This window comes from Oryzias melastigma, linkage group LG15 (assembly GCF_002922805.2).
Source record: "Oryzias melastigma strain HK-1 linkage group LG15, ASM292280v2, whole genome shotgun sequence".
NCBI classification, from domain to species: Eukaryota; Metazoa; Chordata; class Actinopteri; order Beloniformes; family Adrianichthyidae; genus Oryzias; species Oryzias melastigma.
The window spans coordinates 19,641,657-19,663,394 of NC_050526.1; the positions used below are offsets into that span (position 1 = coordinate 19,641,657).

The 21,738-nt window shown below is 36.2% G+C and overlaps 1 protein-coding gene across 2 annotated transcripts in view; it reads right to left on the reverse strand.

The window, feature by feature from the left end:
• pcdh15a (protocadherin-related 15a) overlaps nucleotides 1-21,738 on the reverse strand; it is a 249,589-nt gene that overhangs the window by 74,323 nt on the left and 153,528 nt on the right. For both annotated transcript variants that reach the window (XM_024296795.2, XM_036215572.1), the window contains 6 exons: nucleotides 16,503-16,652; nucleotides 14,716-14,909; nucleotides 12,653-12,785; nucleotides 12,343-12,422; nucleotides 8,675-8,768; nucleotides 5,515-5,643 (listed from right to left, as the gene is read on the reverse strand). In XM_024296795.2, the coding sequence (XP_024152563.1) occupies nucleotides 5,515-5,643; nucleotides 8,675-8,768; nucleotides 12,343-12,422; nucleotides 12,653-12,785; nucleotides 14,716-14,909; nucleotides 16,503-16,652 (780 nt within the window). The remainder of the gene's footprint in view (nucleotides 1-5,514; nucleotides 5,644-8,674; nucleotides 8,769-12,342; nucleotides 12,423-12,652; nucleotides 12,786-14,715; nucleotides 14,910-16,502; nucleotides 16,653-21,738) is intronic.

Genomic DNA, 21,738 nt, shown 5'->3' on the forward strand with positions numbered 1-21,738 from the left:
TGACAGTTCTGTTTGTGTCAAACTCCAATCATCTTTTGATCTATTGCCTTTTAATTATGCCTTTTTCTAGGACATACTTTCTGCAGAGCGGCAAAAGTTCATCAGAAATTTGCTTCCAAAATAGTTAGCAGGACGTAAGCCTTCACTGATTTCCCATCATCTCTTTGTTTACACTAGCTTAAAGCCCCTCACAACCCCAATCTAACATTACAGGTACAACAAAAAGGGCGACCAATTTCAGATCTGTGTGATTCCACCTCAGACGAGGAAAACGACGAAGACTTCCACGGACTTCTAGATCACATTTACAATTTGTTTTGCCTTAAAATGTAGAAATACAGGCAATTAACAAAACTATAATAAAGAAAAACAAGCGTTGAGATTGCGCATATTACAGTAGAAATAAAACAAAAATAGAGATGCCTAAAAAGACACATACACACATTTATGTGTTTGGGTCAAAATTGACCATTTTTTTTAGTGTGAAAACACACATATCCATATATACATCAGTAAGTCTACAAGCTTTTTAAACAAAATTTTTAATGTTCTCTTGATTAACTAAAATTTGAATAAAGTAATACTAAGAAATGCAATTTCAAAAAAGAAAAAAAAAATAAATAAGCAGGTTAAAAATAATAATAAAAAAATCAAAAAAAGTATAATATGCAATGTAAATAATGCATGTAAAAATTACTATTAATGTAGTAAATATAAATTATTTCATTTACAAATGAGCTGACAATCAGGTAAGAAAAATTCTCAGATTTCCTTCATTCTCAGATCATCGTTGGAGCAATAAACTCTTGTTTTACTCACTGGAAGAGCAAAATAAGTTAAAAAAAAAAAAACAACAACTGAGGGGTTTAGTTTGAAGTAGAATTTAAAAAAAAACAGTGAAGGTATTCTGAGCTTGAAGCTAGAGTTTTTTTTTTGTGTCACAGAAGCGGTTTTGATTTCAGCTGGAAAGTCACCATGGTAACCAAAGCTCAGGAGGAAGGCACATTGAGAGTTTGAGATTGAATTAACTTAAAAAAAAAAATCACCAACCTTTCACTAATGACTTCCTAAATAATTTTCTTTTGGTTTCTTTCTCAGGTTGATAGAATGTCTGCTGAGGAATATAATCATGCAATATGAAGTATACTGACTTGACATAGATACGAGCGTGGTCTTCCTGCTCTAATATGTCTGGATAGTGATGGAGAAATTAATTCATGCTTAATGTAAGCCTCAATTTTACTTTGCTTAGATATTTAGCTAAAACACGCAGTTTGACAAAAATGATTTATATATTTTCTAAAAGAAAAAATCCCTAAGGACGTAACTATCAGGGTTTTTTTTTTAATAAAACTATTTACCTTTTTAGATGTAAATTTAAGGAGCTCTACATTATTTACTGAGCTGCAAACATGACATTTTTCCAGTCTGTGTTTCCTTGTTTTTTATGCTTTTAGCTTTAATAGTTTATGTTGTTCTCACACATTTTTGCTAAAACTGTTTGTTCTCCTTCAACCAAGTATGAGACATGTGCCCTTCATCCTGACTGCAGTGTTACATTTGCAATGCAATAAGTCACAGAACACAACAACTGTAAGCCTTTGTGTCCACAAATAGCAACATGCGGTCACATTATTGGTCTGTTTATGACAAGAGCACAAACAAGCAACATAATTACTCCTTGTTCTGTGCCAAAATAACGTTCTGAATCTGTTGCACACTATTGCAGCACTTATTTTTAGCTTGCCAGACAGTAGCAAAGGGTTATTTGGAGATGCTAACATGCACAGAGTAAGGCGTGATTCAAGACACTGATTGAGGAAGTGTGCATCCTGCAGAAACAGGTAGCTGCTGCACATAAAGCCTCTTCTTACAAAAACAGGCCCACGCAAACCTTTAATTTGTTGCTCTGCTGAGATTTCCCTACTTTGTGTGACAGCTTTGTCTGTGCCGGGGCTTATCTTTTATGCATCTTTTTCTTCATTCACAAACATAATCGTGTAGCTTTGGATAATTAATGCTCAGGTCTGAATTATCTAAATATACCACAGAGAAAGAGAATTTTGTTTGCAGGGGAAATATTTGGAAATGTAACTAAAGCACTGAAGTCAGCCTTGAAAAAATTAAAAATAAAAGTTTCCAACATCTTTAACCACGGAAGTCAAAAACAGCCTACCCTACTTTTTTTGACCGTTTTCTTGTAAAAAAGGGGATCCACTATCTCGATAACATGAACAAGGATTGATTACCATCAAAACGAAACAGTTAATCAGAGAAAATGTTTATCAATTTATAATTGGTTGATTTAATTGTATCTACACTTTTTTTTTTTAACTGTTTCGTGTTGCAGCAGATTGTAAAAAAATGAAAAAGAAATATTGTAGCAGAGTGAATTGGGCTGAGTAGCTGTTTGGCTCTGCTAATGTCTGGAGCTCAGTGAACGCACCAAACAAAGTAGCTGGTCGGCCCTGGGCTCTGTCTCTCAAGCTGTTTGTTCATGGAGGGTTAAGGAAATAAAGGAAGGAGGCTGGTGTATGAGACAGAATTAAAATCAACTAAAAAACAACTTTTGTGGAGTGTTTTCTTCAGCTGTTTTTGTTGTTAACTATGAAATAAAGACAATTAAAACAGGTAGTCTTGGCGTCTCATTTTGGGAAAGGGAGAGGAGGACGCTACAATTTCTTCTTCATTATCTATTTATCATGAGAAAACTAAATTTATTTTCCCGTGATAACAAGATCGTGAATCTCGTTATCATGATAAAGGAAATTTGTCGTATCGTGATAATGCAATTGTGGATCTTGTTATCACAAAAAAACAAAATGTGTTTTCTCATGATAACTCAATGTTGGATCTCATTATCACGAGAAAAAAACTATTGTTTTATTGAGACAATGTGATAATAGATCTCATTATGACGAGAAAATTCAATGTTTTCTGGCGATAATGCGATAGTGGATCTCATTATCACGAGAAGAGGAAAAATAAAGTTGGGCACGCCGTTTTCGGCTTCTGTATTTAGCTATAAAAAAATAATTTAAAAAAAACATGTAAATGACACTCCTCAGCAAAGCTCGGATTGCAATATATTCACTAAGCTGACTAATTGAGGTTTTTTTCATGCTTTGTCTGACACAAGTTGCCACGATTTGTTCTCCAGCCTTCAGAATACCGGGATTACGGCCTCCTGCTAGGAACAAACCAAATGGGCTTATGCGTGGAAGGATTTGTCAGTCAGAAAACAGATGACTCCGCTGTCAGCTGTGACAACCAGGTAAATTGTCCCCAATCTTTGGAAAATGTGTGCAAAAAAGGAGCAGGTAGGAACCCGTTCCAATTAATGGAATGATAATCCCGAATGCTCTAACACCAGCATTAAGCTTCTTAATAGCATTATGTTTGTGGAGTGCAGTTATCTTCACTGCTGGCAGCTGCTTAAAGCCTTGTTTCTGGCAGCAACATGACTCCCTCCCTGCAGGTAAATTCAAGGCACCAGTTGAGAAGGTCTGCTGATTTAACAGTAACATCCTACTTAAATGGGTAAGTTGACAGAAATAGCTGGTATGTTTTAGCACCCCGCTCCATGTCCGTCCACTTTTCTGTCACTTGAACTCCACCGAATGCGTCATGCTGCAGAAAGCTGTGGGCTACTGTTTGGTAGCGGCAATATTTGTTTTGTCGAGACTGATTTATAACAGGCACACACTTTCATAGAGCTTCACAAAAAAAAAAAAAGAAAAATCTGTACAACACAAGTTGTTATTCAGGCCTGAGGACAAAGAACTCGCAGTAACTGATCTTTTGACAGCCTATTGGGGTGATAGGGGGTGATGAAACATAAAGAAATCCCCCCAAAAATTTGTAGTAAAAATAAATAACACATGTTTACTTTCATATTTCTAAAAATGTTAATTAAAACTTGGATAATGGACATGTAAAACTAAACCAACACAGAAATTGATCAATTTTGACAGAATCTCCACAAACGCCTGTCTTACACACTTCTATGTCCACATCTGTTTTAGGATCTTTTTGAATCACACTTTCTTTTTTAGTTTCTTCTTTTGGACTGATCCACTTCCTGTGGTGCAGTAAAAACAATCTGGGTGGAGCTGATGGGACGGAAAACTCCTCTTCAGATCCAAAAATATGACGAAACAAAAACCCAGCATGTCTTAATTGGTCACTATGGGCTTTTTCAAACTGAGCTGTTTAATCTGGCCTGAGGTTTGATCGTTCCACAGCTTTGGCAGGTACTGCAGCTCAATTAAACTTTGATACGGAACAAATAAAGGGATCTTCCCCTCTAAAAAAAATGGGTTTCAATCTGCTTGCAAGTGAATTTTGATTTGAATTCCAACAAGAGAACTGAAGAGTCAAAATATTTTTAATTATTAAGCCAAACATCGAAGCAAAGTAAAAATATTGTTTGTTATTCATATAAAGATGCATATTCCCACACGAGTTGCTGTAGTACAATATTTAATATTTGAAATATTATTTGGCTAAAAAAAATGTTTTTTTTTTCAGTAAACTTTACTTGAAACTTCAAATTAAAGGATTTAAAAGAAACTTGAGAATGTAATAAAAAATACTTAGCAAAAGAAGTGCAGCACAAAGTTGAACCTTTCATTTGTTGAGATATTATGTAAAAAGGAAAAAAAAAGATTTTTTATCTTAAGAAAAAAACAAGTTTTTTGATCAGCTACAACATGCTGAAGTGCAGCTTCTGTAAGTATCTGCATAGAAAGTGGGATTGTGTTTGCTTGAGTACTTTAATGTACTTTTCTTTTCAGTCAGAATCTCAGCTCAGGCTGGCAGGCGGCCAGCTCAGAAAACCTTCCAAAGCAGGACAGAGGGAGAGTCAGAGCGCTAAACTAAGCCTTATTCTCGCCGATGGCTGCATTTCTGGGAAAACAGTTGCAAGCAAAACTAGAGGAAGCTTCAGTGCCTGCAAACACAGGGCTTCCTTCAAATGTACTTTTATCCTTTTCACACTTCAGGATCTTTCAACATTTGACTTAGAGTTTAAGTTCTCTTTAAGTACAGCAGGATGTCCATGGATTAACTGGAAACAGTAACGCACGGAAATACACAAAAAATATTTATGAAATTATCAATCAAAGTAATATTAATTTGCTAAAATGTAATAGTAATTTAATAATAGTAATTGGGCTTTATTTAGAAAAAAAAGTACAAAAATAGAAATGTGTATTTCCATGTTACAGCAGTTTAATCATGTGAGGTGAACGTCAGCCATCTTAAAAAAATAAATAAATAAATACAAAATTCCAGCCAATTAATCCAGCAAACTAATTAAAAAACCTGAGCTGACTCAGGCAACAGGGAGGCACCTGTGTGTCGACCATGCTGAATATGGAGTGATGTTTTCCTAATGAGAGGTAACAATGATAACTGAGCTCCAGTCGTGAAACACGTGCAACCTGCCACTATTTGAAACACAACAGTTATGTGAAAATTTAATTTAGCATAGAAAAAAACCTGATTACTTACCCTGACTTGTCCTACGAACAAATTGGCCTTTTCTTCTTGGACGGTAAAATTGGTGTTGATTGTGGAGTTAAACTTGGGATCGTTGTCGTTGACATCGGTGACGACTACACTGACTGTCGCCGTGGATATCTAAAGAAAGAAAAATGAATTAATTCAAGTGGACATTACAAACAAAGAGTTTAACCAGCAACAATGAAATCCATTTACATGATGTCCTCTGGGTGACAATAATTAAATAAGAGTGCATTCTATGATTAATAGGGATACGGTTGCAATAGACCAGGGTGGGCAAACCTTTTGACTCGTGGGTCACAAAAGGTTCTAAAATTGGATAGAGGGGCCAGATCTTTAACCCTTTAAACACCTGAGGCATCAAGAGAATTTCAGCAGATTCTGAAGAAGAAAAGTGGTAATAATTTAAAAAAAAATACAGTAAATCAAAGAAAATAATCATTGGAGCTCTGGTGTTAAAGGGTTAATTTGATTGAAAATTAATACATTTACTTTAAAACAGCACAATTTTTTAGGTCTTTATTTCTTTTTTCCCTCATTTTAGAGCCAATTGCTTCAATGAATTGACGTACTTCAGGTAAAACACAAACTTAGAGAAGTGCTGCATTCACGTGGTGTTTAAATAACTGGAAATATTCAGCCTCTGAGAAGGTTTTATTCCCTGAAGCATAAATTTAAGGTTGTAGTTTGTTTGCAAGGCCAGTGTGCATACATCCACTGCTATTAACCTTCAAACATTCAAACAAATATAGATCTTTCAAAATAGAAAAAGGCTGCATATGCACAATGTGTAACCTTACCGTACCCAGAGGGCAGGTCATAAGTACGTGCCTTAATAATAACATGTAATGATAACTACCAATTCTAAAAACAACACGTGCCTCCTGAGCTTTACTGCAGGTAAAACTGAAGGTACATTGAGAACTAAAGAAGATCAAGGAGAAAATAAAGGTGCTTGGAATTTGTCCCGGTTTTTGTTTGGAAGCTCATCTCAGGTCAGGTAGCGTTTTAATAGAGAGGGATCAACTACTGTGTCTTTTATCGACGGAGCTGACTAATGATGTTTTGCTTTTGATAGTTAAACCCGACATGAAAGAGCAGCAGAGCTGATATGAACAGACTCCTAGGAGTCATGTTCTCCTCCAGCATGGGATATCCAGCATGCAGTTGATTTTCTTTTCTGGAATCAGAGTCTGTTTGTTGGTTGAGATAGAAGCTTCGACTGCTCAGAATACAAATTTTGGAAATCAATGGGGACTTTTAGTTTGGTATAAGAAATAGTCAAGATTTTTTGAAAAAAGTTCTGAAGCAAAAATAGCGTGAATGCAAACAAAGGGGATTCGCTTTTTTCTCTTTAGCTTATTAGTTGTGATTGAGGTTGTGTACGTACTGGAAAAAAATCATTGAAGCCGGTACAGATATATGTACAGACAAATATATATATTTTTTTGTTTGGGTGGAATTGCAGATTAATTTCAAGAGAAAATGGGCATCAAATACACGCTTCAACCACGAAAACTCAAACAAAAAGTAAAGTTCTCAAATATTATATAGAGCTTTTTTTCATTTCAAAATGCAATCTATAAACGATCAATTGAATTGACCATTTTTTGTACAGGATATGGTCATGTTTATTACGTTTGCTCTAAATTTGTCATGAATCAGTCCCCTGTCTCCCCCTCTGGCCTTCAGCAGGAACCATCTCCTGAGTTCTAGCACTTCGCGGTTCTCCACACTTCATTTCCCATCAGCCCCTACTGTCACTCCCAGGAGCTCCACAGCTGGTTTCCATCAGTGACCACTCCCGGCAGTATTTAGTTGAGCTCTACTCAGTGTGAAGTCTTGTCTGTGCCTCTCTGCCTGCATCACTGAGCGTTCTCAACCTGACCTGATCTTCTGTTTCATCTGATCCTGCTTCGTCTGCTGCCTGCCCTGACCCTCGCCTGGACCCTGACCACTCTGGTTATTCTCTATTATTGGCCAAGAGAGAACAATGTTTTATATGAACTTCTGATGCTTTATAAGAATTTCCATGAAAAGGTAGGTTATCAGTTTTGTCATATCGCTCTAATGTTCTAACTTAAGGCACATGCACTGGGAAATGGAGAGCTACATGAATGCATGATGAGTGTGTAACACCAGAAAACTGAAAATACTAAACAATTCTGTTTTTACTAAAGTTTGTATCATAAAAAACAACTAATGTTATTGTGAATGCCCTAAAGCTTTACAATCTGTAATCCATTTGAGGTACAATAATAGCTAAAAGCAAAAGAGTAATAAATTATATTGAGGTAATTTGATAACAATTAAAAACTTAAAGATTAAGTTAAATCTTGCTTATTTCTAAATGCATTTACCACAAGTCATTAATATGTTCTCATTCTTTACTTACAGTTAAATTATCTAATTACAATATTTTGATAAATCTTGATAAAACATGTATACTGCATGAAGTAGTTGCAGATATAAAAATAGGTAGCTGCAAAGCAAACAGTGTATTTTCCGTGTTCAATTAAACAGCCAAATTAAAGACTTGTGCATAACATTTTGCCACCTCAGAGAGTTCCAGACAAACCCCGCATTTCTCACTCAGTCTCCATTTGACAGAGGAGAGCACTGACATTTTGCAAGTAAGTAATTGTCAGTTCCCATTCATTAAGGTGAACCCTTGGTGAGTCAGAATCACTCTAATTTGAATAAAGGGAAGCGGCTAATTGACTGAAACTGTAGAAAGTTACTTTTTGATCAATAGTTGAGGAGATGCAGCCATAGCACAACTGTATTCTCAGGGGTTCTTTTCACAGTGAATTTTACCAACAGGTTAAACAAATGATAAAATCAGTATTCAGGCAAAGGGAACAAAGTAACTAAGCAGTCTGACAATAGTTTTTCTTTTCTTTGGTTCTCCTTACTTTTAATGAAAAAGACAGTGAAATGTATGATTTTATATATATATATATCTATATAGATATATATATATCTATATATATATTACAAATCTAAAATACACAATACAGTTGAGTTTAGCTAGTTAGAATCCATTGTTTCTGCATTTGCTTGATATGATTTATTTGGTCTAAATGTCTGGAAATCACTGACCCCCAGGAATCGGGTCAATGGTTTAATAGAATGGTCTGTAGCTCACCCCTCCTAGGTGTCCGTCTGAGGCAGTGATGATCAGAAGGTACTGATCAGTGGTCTCTCTATCCAGAGGCTTGCTCAGAAGGAGAAGGCCAATCCTGCGGAAAGAGGTCAGTGAAAATACTTGTTACCCCTTCAGAGATGGGCTCTACTTTCATCAGCAATTGCAGTAACTTGACAACTTGTAATCCACTTGAAAAAAAGAGATGAATCGTGCAACAAAGAGGAAGCGGCCTTAGAGTTTAAATGCTAGATTTAATTCATAAAACATGATGGTTGAAAAAAATGAGAAGGGTGAAAAGCAGGTGGAAGCTTTAAAAACTCTCACTTGTAGGCTCCGGCTCTCAAAGCACATGGACTACAGACAGAAAGATTCATGTTTTCCTTCTAATGACTGCAGCAGGCAAAGCAGCAGTCCTGCTCGTCCATACAACATAATTTCACTCCCTGACACTGTTGGGAGCACAAAGTGTGGATGAAATTTTCCTTGCAGAACACTAAATTATCTTTGTTTGCACACAAAACACTCCGAGACAAGTCGTGACACACACTCTGAGATTTCAATGCACTACTCTGAAGATGCTCTGCAGGTACAGAGAGAGAAAAAGAAGAGGGAAAAAATCCTCTGAATGCAGGGCTAAATTAGCAGTTCCCTGTGGTCTTCCTCCTCCTTCACTTTCCTGATTTAAAGCTCTTGTGGTCAAACAGTTCAAGCAGAACCCGACTATCGCTCTGCTCTTGCTTCTAGCTGTCACATTGCAGACCCTTGTTTCATTCTGTCAGATAAATGATCAAAACTCCTATCAATGTCAATTTGCTTGAATGCCTGACACAAGTTATAACAAATGCAGTTTTAAATCCATAAAACCAATTTAAAAAAAATGTTGTCTGGAACTTCTCTCATCTCTTATCTATTTTAGAAGATTTATTTTGTATTGCAGCAAACATACTTAGATGATGCAAAAGGTGTGAGTTCCAAATGTTGAAATATTTGACTTGAGGGAAAATTCCTAAACAAGACAAGAACTGAAAATTCTGTTCTCATCAAACTGTTAGATAAAAAAAAAATGTATTTTTATTTCAAGAAACATTTTTTAAGAATTTTGAATTATTTTTTTAGCTTAAATTAACAATGTAAGACATTCATTTGGACTAAAAGTCGTCCTTGCTGTCATTCTAAAGAAATTAGTGATTTTTTTTTCTTGTACAATCCATTGGTGTTGACTTTCTTACCAACCACCTAAAAAAATCCTTCATAGGTGAGGTTGCTGTTTAGGTTTTGATGAAAACATACAACTTCTGCAGGGATAATGTTAAAGTTAATAAATAGGAAAAAAATATACATGTGGATGTTTAGATATGGAGATGTTTCATCTACATTTAGGCCAAACACAAATTGTTCCCCCACTCCTCAAATTGTAGGGGCATTTGAAGAGAAAGTGGTGTCAAATAATGTTTTAAGGGCTAACCCTTGTCGCAAAGGGGCGCAGAGCCCTCCTCTGTGGCATATCGCGACACAGAGGAGAAACGCATGGTGTCCAAATTGCTTTTAGCATCCAGGGCAGTAAATGGTCCTACACTATAGTTTTTTAGTAGTTAGGGATTAGGGTGGAAATTCAGACATAGCCACTGTGTTTCAGAACTCTGTTTAAAGGGCTTAGGGGTAGGGAGAAACCGTGAGAATAGGGGAAGAATTCTGATTCAGATCAATTTTTTTTTATTATTATTTATCAAGTCACTATTAATCATCCGAAGTTTGATTTATATTTCTGTCTTTTGTCTTAATTATTTCTTGTTTTGATTGCTTAAAATAAATCAATTCTAATAATATTCAGTTAAACAGTGAAGTTAAGTAAAATGTTAAAAAATGATTAATTGAGCAGTTCTTGTCTGACTTTATGCTGATGATTTAAATGTTTATAGATCAAATTTGACAGAAAGAAGGAGGCTCCTCCTTGGAACTATAGTCGCAACTTCACAAATTTTCCTTTAAAACAAAAGGTAATTAATTGGCTTTTAATTTATATTAAAAAAAATTCTATTTGAGATGTGGTTTGGTCTTTTAGGGTTTTTTTAGAGGAAAGTAGCATCAAATTAGATATTTTGAAATGTCTTGATGAATGTTTGTACACGTTTACCACTTTGTACATAGTGTAATCAAATTTAGTTTTTATTTTTAAATATTTTTTTTATAAATGTGATAAATTTTAATGCTATAAACCTATGAGAAATAATAGATTTTTTTTAAATAAAGACAGAGTTGAACAGTTATACAAGTTGCATTAATTCAAACCAACGACTGTAATCAAGAGGGCGAAATTTGTCTAGATTCAGAATTTATATGTGATAAAAGACCGTAATGACGGATGATGAGATTTTCCTATTTCGTTCGAGTGAACTTGCATCGTTTATCAGGAGTTCTAGACCAAAGAGCTCATTATTCATACTCAGAGGACTGAACCGAGTCTGCATTGTAGCTTGAATTTGAACAGTATTTCAAACATACCATCACTGAATCAGAGCAGATGAGCAAAAAAAAACGAAGTAAATCTCCAGTTAAATCAGACTTATCAAGTGCAGCAGCTAATCATTTCTGGATTGTGTGCTACATCAGCACCTTCTTATGGTTATTAAATGCACAGGCTGCCTCGAGCTGGAGATAACTGTAACAGGAAAAAAAAAAAACGATAGATGCCCAGAAGAAAAGTGTCTATTTGTTTAAGTGTAATTTCTGTCATTTCTGGCTTTCAGAGATTCCATTAGTATTGCAGCCAATAACTGCCCCTCTGGTTTATTTTGATTGTGCGCAGTACTTTTATAGAGTTTGTCCTTTCTCTTGGCTGGAAGACGAAGGAATGGAGACAGAGCAGACTTTAATCAATTAGTGAGAAATGCATGTGGCAGAATCCAGCATTTACACATTTCAGCCTCTCCGTGGCCCCACTCTTCGTTGCTTATTTAATGGATAACAAAAGGCATTAAGCACTTCAATATTTTATGCCTTTTCCTCACTTAATTTTAGTAATTATCTGTCTTTGTCTGTCCACGTACTTGTTCAATACTGAGACTGCAAAGGTAGAAAGGGCTAACTGTGACTGGAGAGAAGTCACAAAACAATCGGAGTCATCAAAAGAAATCAAAGTATTAAAGTTTAGATCAGAGAGAGCTCAAGAGGAAACACACATTCACTATCTAACAATATTAACAGATGTAAAAAAAAAAAAAAAAAACTGATGTAAAATAGTTCAAATTTGCAGAAGCAAAAGTCGTCTCTCCAGACAATTTAAAGCTATAACAAAAACAATGATTCATCAAAGATTTCTGGCCTTTAAAGTATTTAACACTCCACCTAATGTTGCTGTTTGTCTGCACTTCAGAGGAACACATGAAACAAAAGGATTATTAAAGATTGTTAGGGTGATTTCCTGCAGTTGTTTGCATCCTTTGAATCAAAAGGTTATCGCAGCTTTGACTAACTCGTCTTTGTGCCGAGAAACTATTTCCAGTTCAATCTCAACAAACTCTGGGAACGATTTAGAGGAATTCCCATGCAGGACTTTGACTTGTTGTGTGAAATTGAAATGTCTTCTAGCAGAAAGCTCCAAATGCACTAAGAAAATAGGTGGCAAATTAGAAAACTCCATGTACATGTATTTTTTGTGCTACACTTACGTTTCAGAGAGGTTGAAGACCTTCTGGGAGTCTCCACTCACAATGTGGTATGTGATCGGATCATTTTCTCTGTCAGTGGCCTGGATAACAAAAAAACACATAGCGTAAAGGTCATGGTGTACCAATACAGCTGAGTGGCAGGAGATGACAGCTGAGCAAAAAATATATATAACAGAAAAAAAACAAAAAAAGTATCCTGTTTTGGAGCAAAAACAAACACGCCATGAAGAAGTCAGAGAAACTGGAGTTAAAGAAATAAAGAAGAGATGGTTGTTTTGACTAAGCAGGAGGTGCTATGTGTGTGTATTACCTGCACATTGAGAAGAATGGCTCCAATCCTCATTGCTTCACTGATCTCCAGGTTGTAGGTGGTGAGGGGGAAGCGTGGGGGGCTCTGATTGTTGGGGGGCAAAACCTCAATGTAGACTGTTGTGATGGAGCTCCTAGCAAAAAAAAAAGCACAAACCACCTAAATAAATTCACTTCCTGTTGACAAACTGGTGCATCTCATTCATTAAAGAAAAGGTTAAAAAAGTTCTGTTACTTTTTTGCAACAGTACCTTTAGCTACTTTTTTGTACTATGGTCCTTTGCTAAAACATAGTTTTGCTTTTTTGTAGATTTTCTTTTTTTTCTGTGTCCTAAATGACTGTAGACTATTGTCAATCAATTTCCTCAATGCTGTGTCTTATATACAGAATGCGTTCATCTTGCTATCTGCATAAATCTTCAATCGCTAACAAATCTTTGGTCTCATTCTATATTGTTAGGACTCACTCTTTTGCAAAGGTTTAAACTTTAAAGTCACATTCCCACCGTCTTCAGCAATGTATGTTTAAAGTCCCACTCCACCTATATTTTAGTCTATTGTAAAATTTTTCCCAGTGGTCTTTTAATTATGATTATGCAGTTTTTAGCCAAAATCAAAAAGACTGTTTTGGTTTTTGAGACATATTTTCTCCAGCTAATTAAAAATATGATTTGGGACTGTTTACACTCTCACGCTAGTTTACAGCTTCTCAAATCCCCAAACTGCATAACAACGGAACGCTGTATCGGAGCAATCCAGTCGTACAGTTCTGAGCGAGGTTCCAGCTCAGATGAGGAAAATGAAGACGCTAATAGATCTATTTGTGGATGTTGTGCAAGTGGATGTTTCAGAATTAGATTAGCAATAGTAGACTTTGCCACGCCTATATCAGTGGCTGCGCATTTTTCAAGCATCCGGTTTTCCTCTGCTACTGATCCAATGCAATTTGAATGAAGAAATTGAGTTTTAATAGTAAATTATTTTATATAGGTCCTCTATTATGAGATAATCCTGCAATAACATGTCAAAAATAAACAAACAAAAAAAAAGATTTCATTGGAATGGGTCTTTAAGCAGTCACTTGCAATAAAAAGTCGATGTAAACCCATGTAAATGCATGTTTCAGGTGTTAAAACTCTGTCACTCACACATTGCTAAGCTAGTTTTTACAAATGTTTTTGGCATGTGGGTCTTGATAGTGCGTTGAAAGTTATGCCAGTTCAAATTTTGACTAATCGTGGTGAATCAGTGATGAATGGATGGTGTCCCTTTAAATTAGAGGTGTAACGATGAATCGACAAATGAAGAAAGCCCCTCCCTGCTTGTCCAGTGTGAACATTGTTAACAAAATGCGCATTAAAGAATTAGCTTTTACCAAACTCCCAGGATAAACAAAAGACGACTTTATTTGTAAATAATTAAGTATAAGCATTTTTTTAGCTTAAAATGAAAATTCTCATTTACTTTTTTTGCTTAATATTTTTCTTGTTTAAAACATATTACTGAATTTATTGTTTACTCTAGGTTTTATAGCATCTCTGTTATACTTCAACAACAAAAAAGACAATCTGGAAAAATATATGTTTTTTAAAAAGATAAGGAAAAATGACTGAAGAATAGACATATTTAATGAGAAATGGAATAGAGTAAAACCATATTAAATGTTAAAATCAGAGATTGTTTAATATTCTATTGTATCTTTAAGTCTGCATATATTTAAAAAGATATAGCTGAAGATGAATGCATAACAGTTTAATTGAAACAGTGTCTATATAGATTGACTCTAAGCCTCACTTATTCATTTTATTAGTTATTTGATACATTATATTGTTTTTGTTGTTGTCTTAAAGGAACTGAGTGTCTTTTTTTGTTGTTTGGTTTTGAGATATATCAGTTGTTGTGAAACTCAAAAATAAAAAGTAAAATGATTTCAACAAAAGTGACTTCTAACCAGATACTGTCTGTTTTCAACCCAGACTAATGAGATGTGTTTAAGCATATGTCTGGTGTTAACACAATGATACAACACTGAGCGAGGTTTTATTATGTAAAAGATGTAGCTACCTTCTCTGGTTTTCAGGTGCACTGTCAGACGCCCTGACAGTCAGTGCATATGATCGTCCCACGATTAAAGTGACGCCAGGCGCCACGGTGATCCTCCCGGTGCGATTACTAATTATAAAATCTCCTTGGCCGCCTGCCAGTATCTCATAGGTCACCAGACCATTCAGTCCCTCATCAGCATCTGTGGCTGTTAACTGGAATAAAAAGGAAGAAAAAATGTGTTCATTAAGCCAACTTATATTCCTGCATGGATGACATTAGCTTCAATTATAAACAGGAGCACACAGGTTAGAACGACACCTTGACTGTCGACCTTAAGGATAAACAATATTTTTCACATTGAACGAAGTGGATTAGAATTGATCTGAAGAAAAATGCATTGTCAAGGTAAGGCGAAAACATATTTATGTCTACTATTTCTTGAAAGTGCACATGCTCCATGCATTAAGAAGTCACTGTGGCCTTCAAGCCAATAATCTGGAGCCACCCACGGCTTGTAATCATGAGCCTTCATGGTGTAGTTGGTTTCATATCGTTTAGGCCCTGAAACTTTAATCCAAGCTGCCCCAACCTCCTTTTTCATGCTCCTGTCACTGGGGTAAAAGTTGTAGCATCAAATAAGCAGCAGCAGTCCCACAGGGGCCTCAGGCTCCCATAAAAGGATTATAAGGAAAAAAAAAATCGGTTAAGCGGTCATAGCAGGACACTTCTTGACCCTTGGTCCCATTTCATAGAGGTTTTTTAAAAAAAATTATTATTAGACTTAACCTTTTCAGCGACCGTGTTTTTTTTTTCTATCTGTATCCACACAAAAGATCGTCTGGAAGATGAAAAGATCACGCCCAAGTACCAGCTCTGGAGGGGGGTTTGTTTGCCAACGGCATTTACAGCAGAACAGTGGTTTAAAGACAATCTGTGCATATAAATGTGCACAAATCCTTGTATGATCGCTTTTTTTGTACACGAAAGGCTGAATTAGCATTTGGGTGTGCACAAGTCAGACAGAACACATAAGGTTGTTGCCTTTTAAGTCAGTGCGCTAATGAAATGTAACCAAGCAAAACAGCCATCCTTACATTCATCCACTTTGCATACATGATTCATCCAGTTCAGGGTCACGGGAGGGATCGGATTCATCCCAGCTGTTCGAGACAAAGAGGAGGGATGCACCCAAGACAGGTGGCCGGTTTATCCCAGGGGCATGCAGACCAAGTGAAGCTAAAAAAATCATCTGTTCTCTCACATGCATGTTTCTGGATTATCAAAGGTACGCAGAGCAAAAAGGGGAGGGGAAAACACGGAAGCTTCCATCCGATCCAAATTCAAACCATGAATCATTTTGCTGTGAGATAAAAGTACCACGTGGATGCAGTATATATACACTGAGTCGACAACACACTGCTGCACTGCAAAGACCATAAGATGAATAAAATATTTAAAAAATCAATGGCCTTACATTGCTTCATACAGTAAAGATTGGCGAATAGTTGTTGCTGTTGCCTCCTCGTGTTGATTCCCTAAGGCTGCGCACTTACAATAGAAAGAAAAACATTCACTATAGCTTGTCGATTACGACTGCAGATGAGAACAAAAAAGGAAATGTTCCAAGGGTTTGAATGTCAACACAATACGCTGGGTTATTCTGGTTATTCTCTTTGAGCATGAAAAAGTGTTTGAGAGAGAGATTCTGCAGGACGGGAACAAAGGCAGAGGCGCTGTGCAGAGTGCCTCAGCACAAGACAGAGGGAGAAAGCAAAGACATAGAGAACGATTGCTGGATTGATTACCTGTAGCACCGTCTCCCCTGGCTGCATGTTGGTGAAGACTTCAACGTTGTAGGACACTTTCGTAAAGGTCGGCGTATTGTCATTAGCATCAATAACCAGGATGTTGACAGTTACTGGGATACTCTGTTGGACACCATCAGATGCTATCATCTGTGAACACAAAAACAACACTTAGAAACTGAGGAAACTTATCACTTGTGACTTTCGTTTGAGTTTTATTTATGTTTTCTGACTTTAATGTATTAAAGTGACAAAGATTGGTTTATTAAATATAGCTCAAGAGTGTTTGCCCTTTGCCTATGTAGAAGCCTGTTTTGCATCTCATTTCAGACAGAAAAGCCTTCAAAGATGAAAAGAGTGTTTGTATAAAGTTTGCCTAAAGGGCAATTTGAAGAACTGAGCGCACCACATGTTTACTTGTCCGTGGCAGCTCTGATCTCCAGCACTTGGCAAGGGAGAAAAAGAATGGACTGAGTGGAACATCAAATGAAGGGTAGAGCGGAACGAGATCTCGACAACTGTAACAGCAGCCAAATGAAAATGTTTTTGGAGATAAAGGAAAATGTCTTCCACCCCAAATTTTACCAAGCACTAATTTAGAGAAAGTAGATCTACTTTGGATGAAGTTGCAGTGATACAAAACTGCAACAGTAGTGATGTTTATTAGAAACAAATTGTAGTTTACAACAAAACTTTTTTTTCTGTCAAGTTCTATTAAGTTGTTTTTTGCTCTCAGATTTCAGACAATTTACTGCAAAATGTAGAAAAATATAGTTTTGGATTTTCTAGGATAAAACTATATTTAAAATAAAGAGATGGACCTGATGGTAGAAAAGAAAGTGGCTAAAAATCATTAGCTGGAAGCAGAAATTCCACAAGATTCTAGAGTTGTCGCCATTTTTATTAAAACATTTTTTAGTGTTCAGAATTATCTTAAAATGTATAAAAAGAGGTAAACGATTTATTAAAGGATATTAAAAAAAAACTGTTCAGATTTGTAAAACTGTTCAGTCTTTTACATTATAACGCATATTACATTTGAACGCCTAAAATACTGTGCAGTAAAATATCACATATATAATTTGGTCTGGTTTATTTGTTTTTAAAATGAACCATTCAAAAAAAATATCAGATTTTCATTTTTTTGTTAATTTATTGCTAGTTTTTTTTTTCAATTTTAAATTAGTATTTCAGGGCACAACTTCTTCTGTAAATGCAACTGCAATAATAAGTTAAATTTGGTATTCATCATTGCTCATTCATCCAGATCTGTAACAAACCTACAGTGTTTGTCTTGAGTCTTTTTGCTCATCCTTACTCTCTTCTTAAGATAATCCAGAGTGATCACGGGCATTAAACGTGTTCAATCAGAACAAGTGTCTGCTGAGCAAACATGAACCATAAAATATAAGTGCATCCTAGATTTCTGTTATCTAATTTTTCTACCTGGGCATCAGAGAGCACCCTTCCCTTTAGGTTTTACACAACTGCACAGCAGATTATGAATGAGCAAACATGGACGGGACATTCATACTCCTGACATCCAGATAAGGAGCAGAGACTTGATTGTGTCTTTTTATCACAAAAGCTGAAGGGGGTTTACAGACAGGCAAAAATTGCTGGGTAATGTACTAACTTCTTTATGTACATTTAATTTTCAAGATCAAATATATTTTTTTCCAATTATTTACAATTCTATTTCCTCCAGTGTGTTTAAATCAGGGTTTTAAACTATTGAATCGCTGGTTAGGGCTCTGCTGTGTTGAACCATTTTTTTATTTCTTTCCATTTGGAAGTTTAACAATAGTAGAACAGGCTCTACGTACAAGACCAACAGAGGCCAAGATCTACCAGGCAGGCAGGACTCCAGGTTCAGGCTGTGCAAAGACAATCCAGCACATACCTGCAGGGTGTAAAATGCTGGAAAGGAAAGCATACATGGAGCGCCACAAATGGCTGGCATAGTGTGCAGGAATATCTGTGCAGAGTGTGGCCTGGAGGTCCCAAGACCAAGACAGATAACACCTCTGAAAATAGTTGAGAATGGTCAGACTGAAAAATTGGTAATGGCTAACAGACCGGACAGAGTAGTGCTGGACAAGAAGGAAAAGGAGTTTGAAGTGATAGATGTGGCAATTCCAATTGATAGTAGCAACGAAGAAACAAGAGAAGATCAAGAAATACCAAGAACTAAGAGAATAGCTGAGATAATGTGGAAGATGAAGAGGTCTTTGGAAGATTCTGTGATCCCCAAACTGAGAGACTTGTTCCAGCAAATTCCAGGAACTATATTCTGTCCAGAAAAAATGTGGTCCAAGAAACTGGACAAGACACCCAGCAGCTCTGGTGAAAGACTCAAACTTTTAGGGAAACAGGCCACTAACAGGGTGAGTGCTTTCTTTTTTCCAGTGGCGGGCCGTCAGGGCCTGCAAGGCCTTCTCTGCTGGCCTAAAAATATCTGAATCACAGACTGATATTAATAATTATTTATTTCCGTGAATACGTATTCTATAATTCCAAATGCTCTGTCTTCGTCCTTTCATTGCTGTCTCCCTGGTTGCGCTGCTTCCAGACGTGTATTTTCCTATTTAAGCATTAACCAATCACATTGCAGCACCATTTGTTGCTAGGGTCAAAGAAATCTGCCTGAAGGCCTTCACAATCAGTTTTGCGGGCCCTGTAGCATAAAATAATGGTCCACCAAACTGTTGCTTCAACCAATCAGATCTGGAGGAGACCACGTGATAGGCCAGCTAGCAGGCCCACGGAAACGTCAGGATTTTCACGCGCTGTGATTGGATAATCGGAGAGTGTACTAGGCAGACCTGGTAAACTGAATCTGTAGCGACCTGCACAGGCAAATATATCGAATTTAATAGCTGGTTTGTCAATCCACAATGGCTGAAGGAGGAGAAGAAATGGATTTGGTTGCAGACTTACTGTCAAAGCCGTTTTCAAGACGGACTTTTCAAGAAAAGCTGGACATTGTTAAGCGGGGTCGGGCAACTCCGAAGCTAGCAAGCCCCGTGTCCACTGCTTCTGTTGAACGGACATTCTCAGCCCTGAAGCGAATTAAAACTTATGCCAGAAATACGTCAGGGCAGGCTCGACTTTCAGCATTAGCTTCCATGGCGATAGAAAAGGACTTCTTGATGGAACTAAAACGCACGGATTCTGCACGACAGAGTGATTGAAATCTTCTTGAGGATAGAAAGGATGGATTTTGTGTACAAATAATCCAGATTTTTGGTGAGTAAAATTTTGCTATATACCTAAATATTATTGCAATTTTATCAGGTTATTTTTTAATGCTTTTTTATGTTTGTCGCAGTTGTACCTGCAGTAGAAGTTTTATAGCCATAAAATAGTTAATGAGGGTTGGGTTGATTCAGATGGAGCACTACTGAAGGCCTAGGTGTGAAATGCACGGCCCGCCACTGCTTTTTTCTTTTCTTTTTTTTCCAGCCATAACCCATTTCTTACAGCACCAGCATAACCTTCAACATTTCCATCTGATTATCCAGTAAACAATTTATTAATTGAGTGGTGGAAAGAACTTATTTCAAATGTAATTCATCATAATTTCTGTTAGTTTATTTTTGACGTTAATTCCTCTGCTAATAGATTAACTTCATGCTAACAGGATGAATGAAAACATATGCAAGAGTGGAAAGTCATACATGAAGAATACCGTATGAAAAAGGGTCAAACAAAAATACAATGATGTTAGTATAAAAGTTTTTGCAACATGCTAGCATGAGATGCTCATGACCCTGACTAAATGTATACAGATTTTCATATATAAAAATTTCTTATACACAATATTAAATAATAAGAGATAATTTGCAAATCCAGGTAGATCAGCTAATGCAGTCTACTTGTAAATGAATTCTGGACAAATTCTTAGCATGTTTCGACTTCCTACATTTGAACATTCCACTGCTTATAGGTTCCATTCTACTTATAAGAGCCTAAATTTCTGCTCATGCTGTGTTCACCCATGCTAATGTAGTACTCAGTGCAACTTCTCAGGTACTTTAACTCAGTGAATAAACACTTTGATATCCAGTTTTACTGTTTGAAAACTACAAATTATAAATATTATTGCTGTTTTTGCACTCAAAGTTTCTAAGACTTTGAGAAAACCATCTCATGAAGGAAAGACATTAAAGAAAATCCCTCACACAGAGAAAACTGCAGATGATTTATGAATACAGTTTGGATTCTGAATGAGAAAAGAAAAAAAAAAAAAAACTCTTCTGATGAGTTAAAAGTACACTGGTCGCCCTACAACCTCTACTGAAGAGTGTTGTTCGAAATGATCTTGGGTTTAAAAGCTTTCTTAGCACTCAACCAGTGTTTGACCTACTCTCACATCCAGCCGCAGAGAAGAGTGTAGTGGGTAAACAAACCTAAGAGTGAAGAAAGGTCAACTGGGCACTCACAATAAACACTTCACACCCTAATAAACTGATGATGTCCAAGACCTTCTACCAGGCCAATCAAACCCAATATTACATCAAAAACCAGAAGAACTGAGTCCCTCCTGTAATTCACACAGAACCTCAGGCTGTGTTGAAGAGAATACAGACCTTTTACGTCAACAAACACCAAATAAAGCAGAAACAACATTTGCTGAACCTAGTTGTTGGGCAAAAATGTATTGTAAAAAAAAGAATCTCCTATTTAAATTGCTTCAATGCTGTCACAATCCGAAGATCAAAGTCAATTTATGTGACAAAAAATTAAACAATCATTGCACCTGATATTTTTTTTTAATGAAACACTTAAAAAACAACTTTTAAGTTGTTCTGAGGAAAAAAAAATACTTGAATATTTGAGTTTGAGGTAAATATGTGTTAATTTGTTTGTGTGTTTCTTTTTTAAATAAATTAAACTCATCTTGACCCTAAAGGATTATACCAACAGGGTCAAAAAAGTTTAATGAAAATCTATACACAAAGGTGATAATCAAGGGGTTCATTTTTATTTAAAATTCTGTTTAGCTCCTAAATAGCAATGTCAAACATCAAATTGGGAATTTTGATAATTTATCATGAACCTGAAATACATTTTAACTTCTATTTGTAACATAGACACTAAGCAGTTATTATAAATGTGCAAAATAGAACTTCACCACCAATAATATTCTTCTTTGTAGCTCTTTCTCTTTGTGATGTTCTGTTTTCAGGTTTTTTTGTCCATTTCTCATCACAGTCACACGCTGCTAATCATC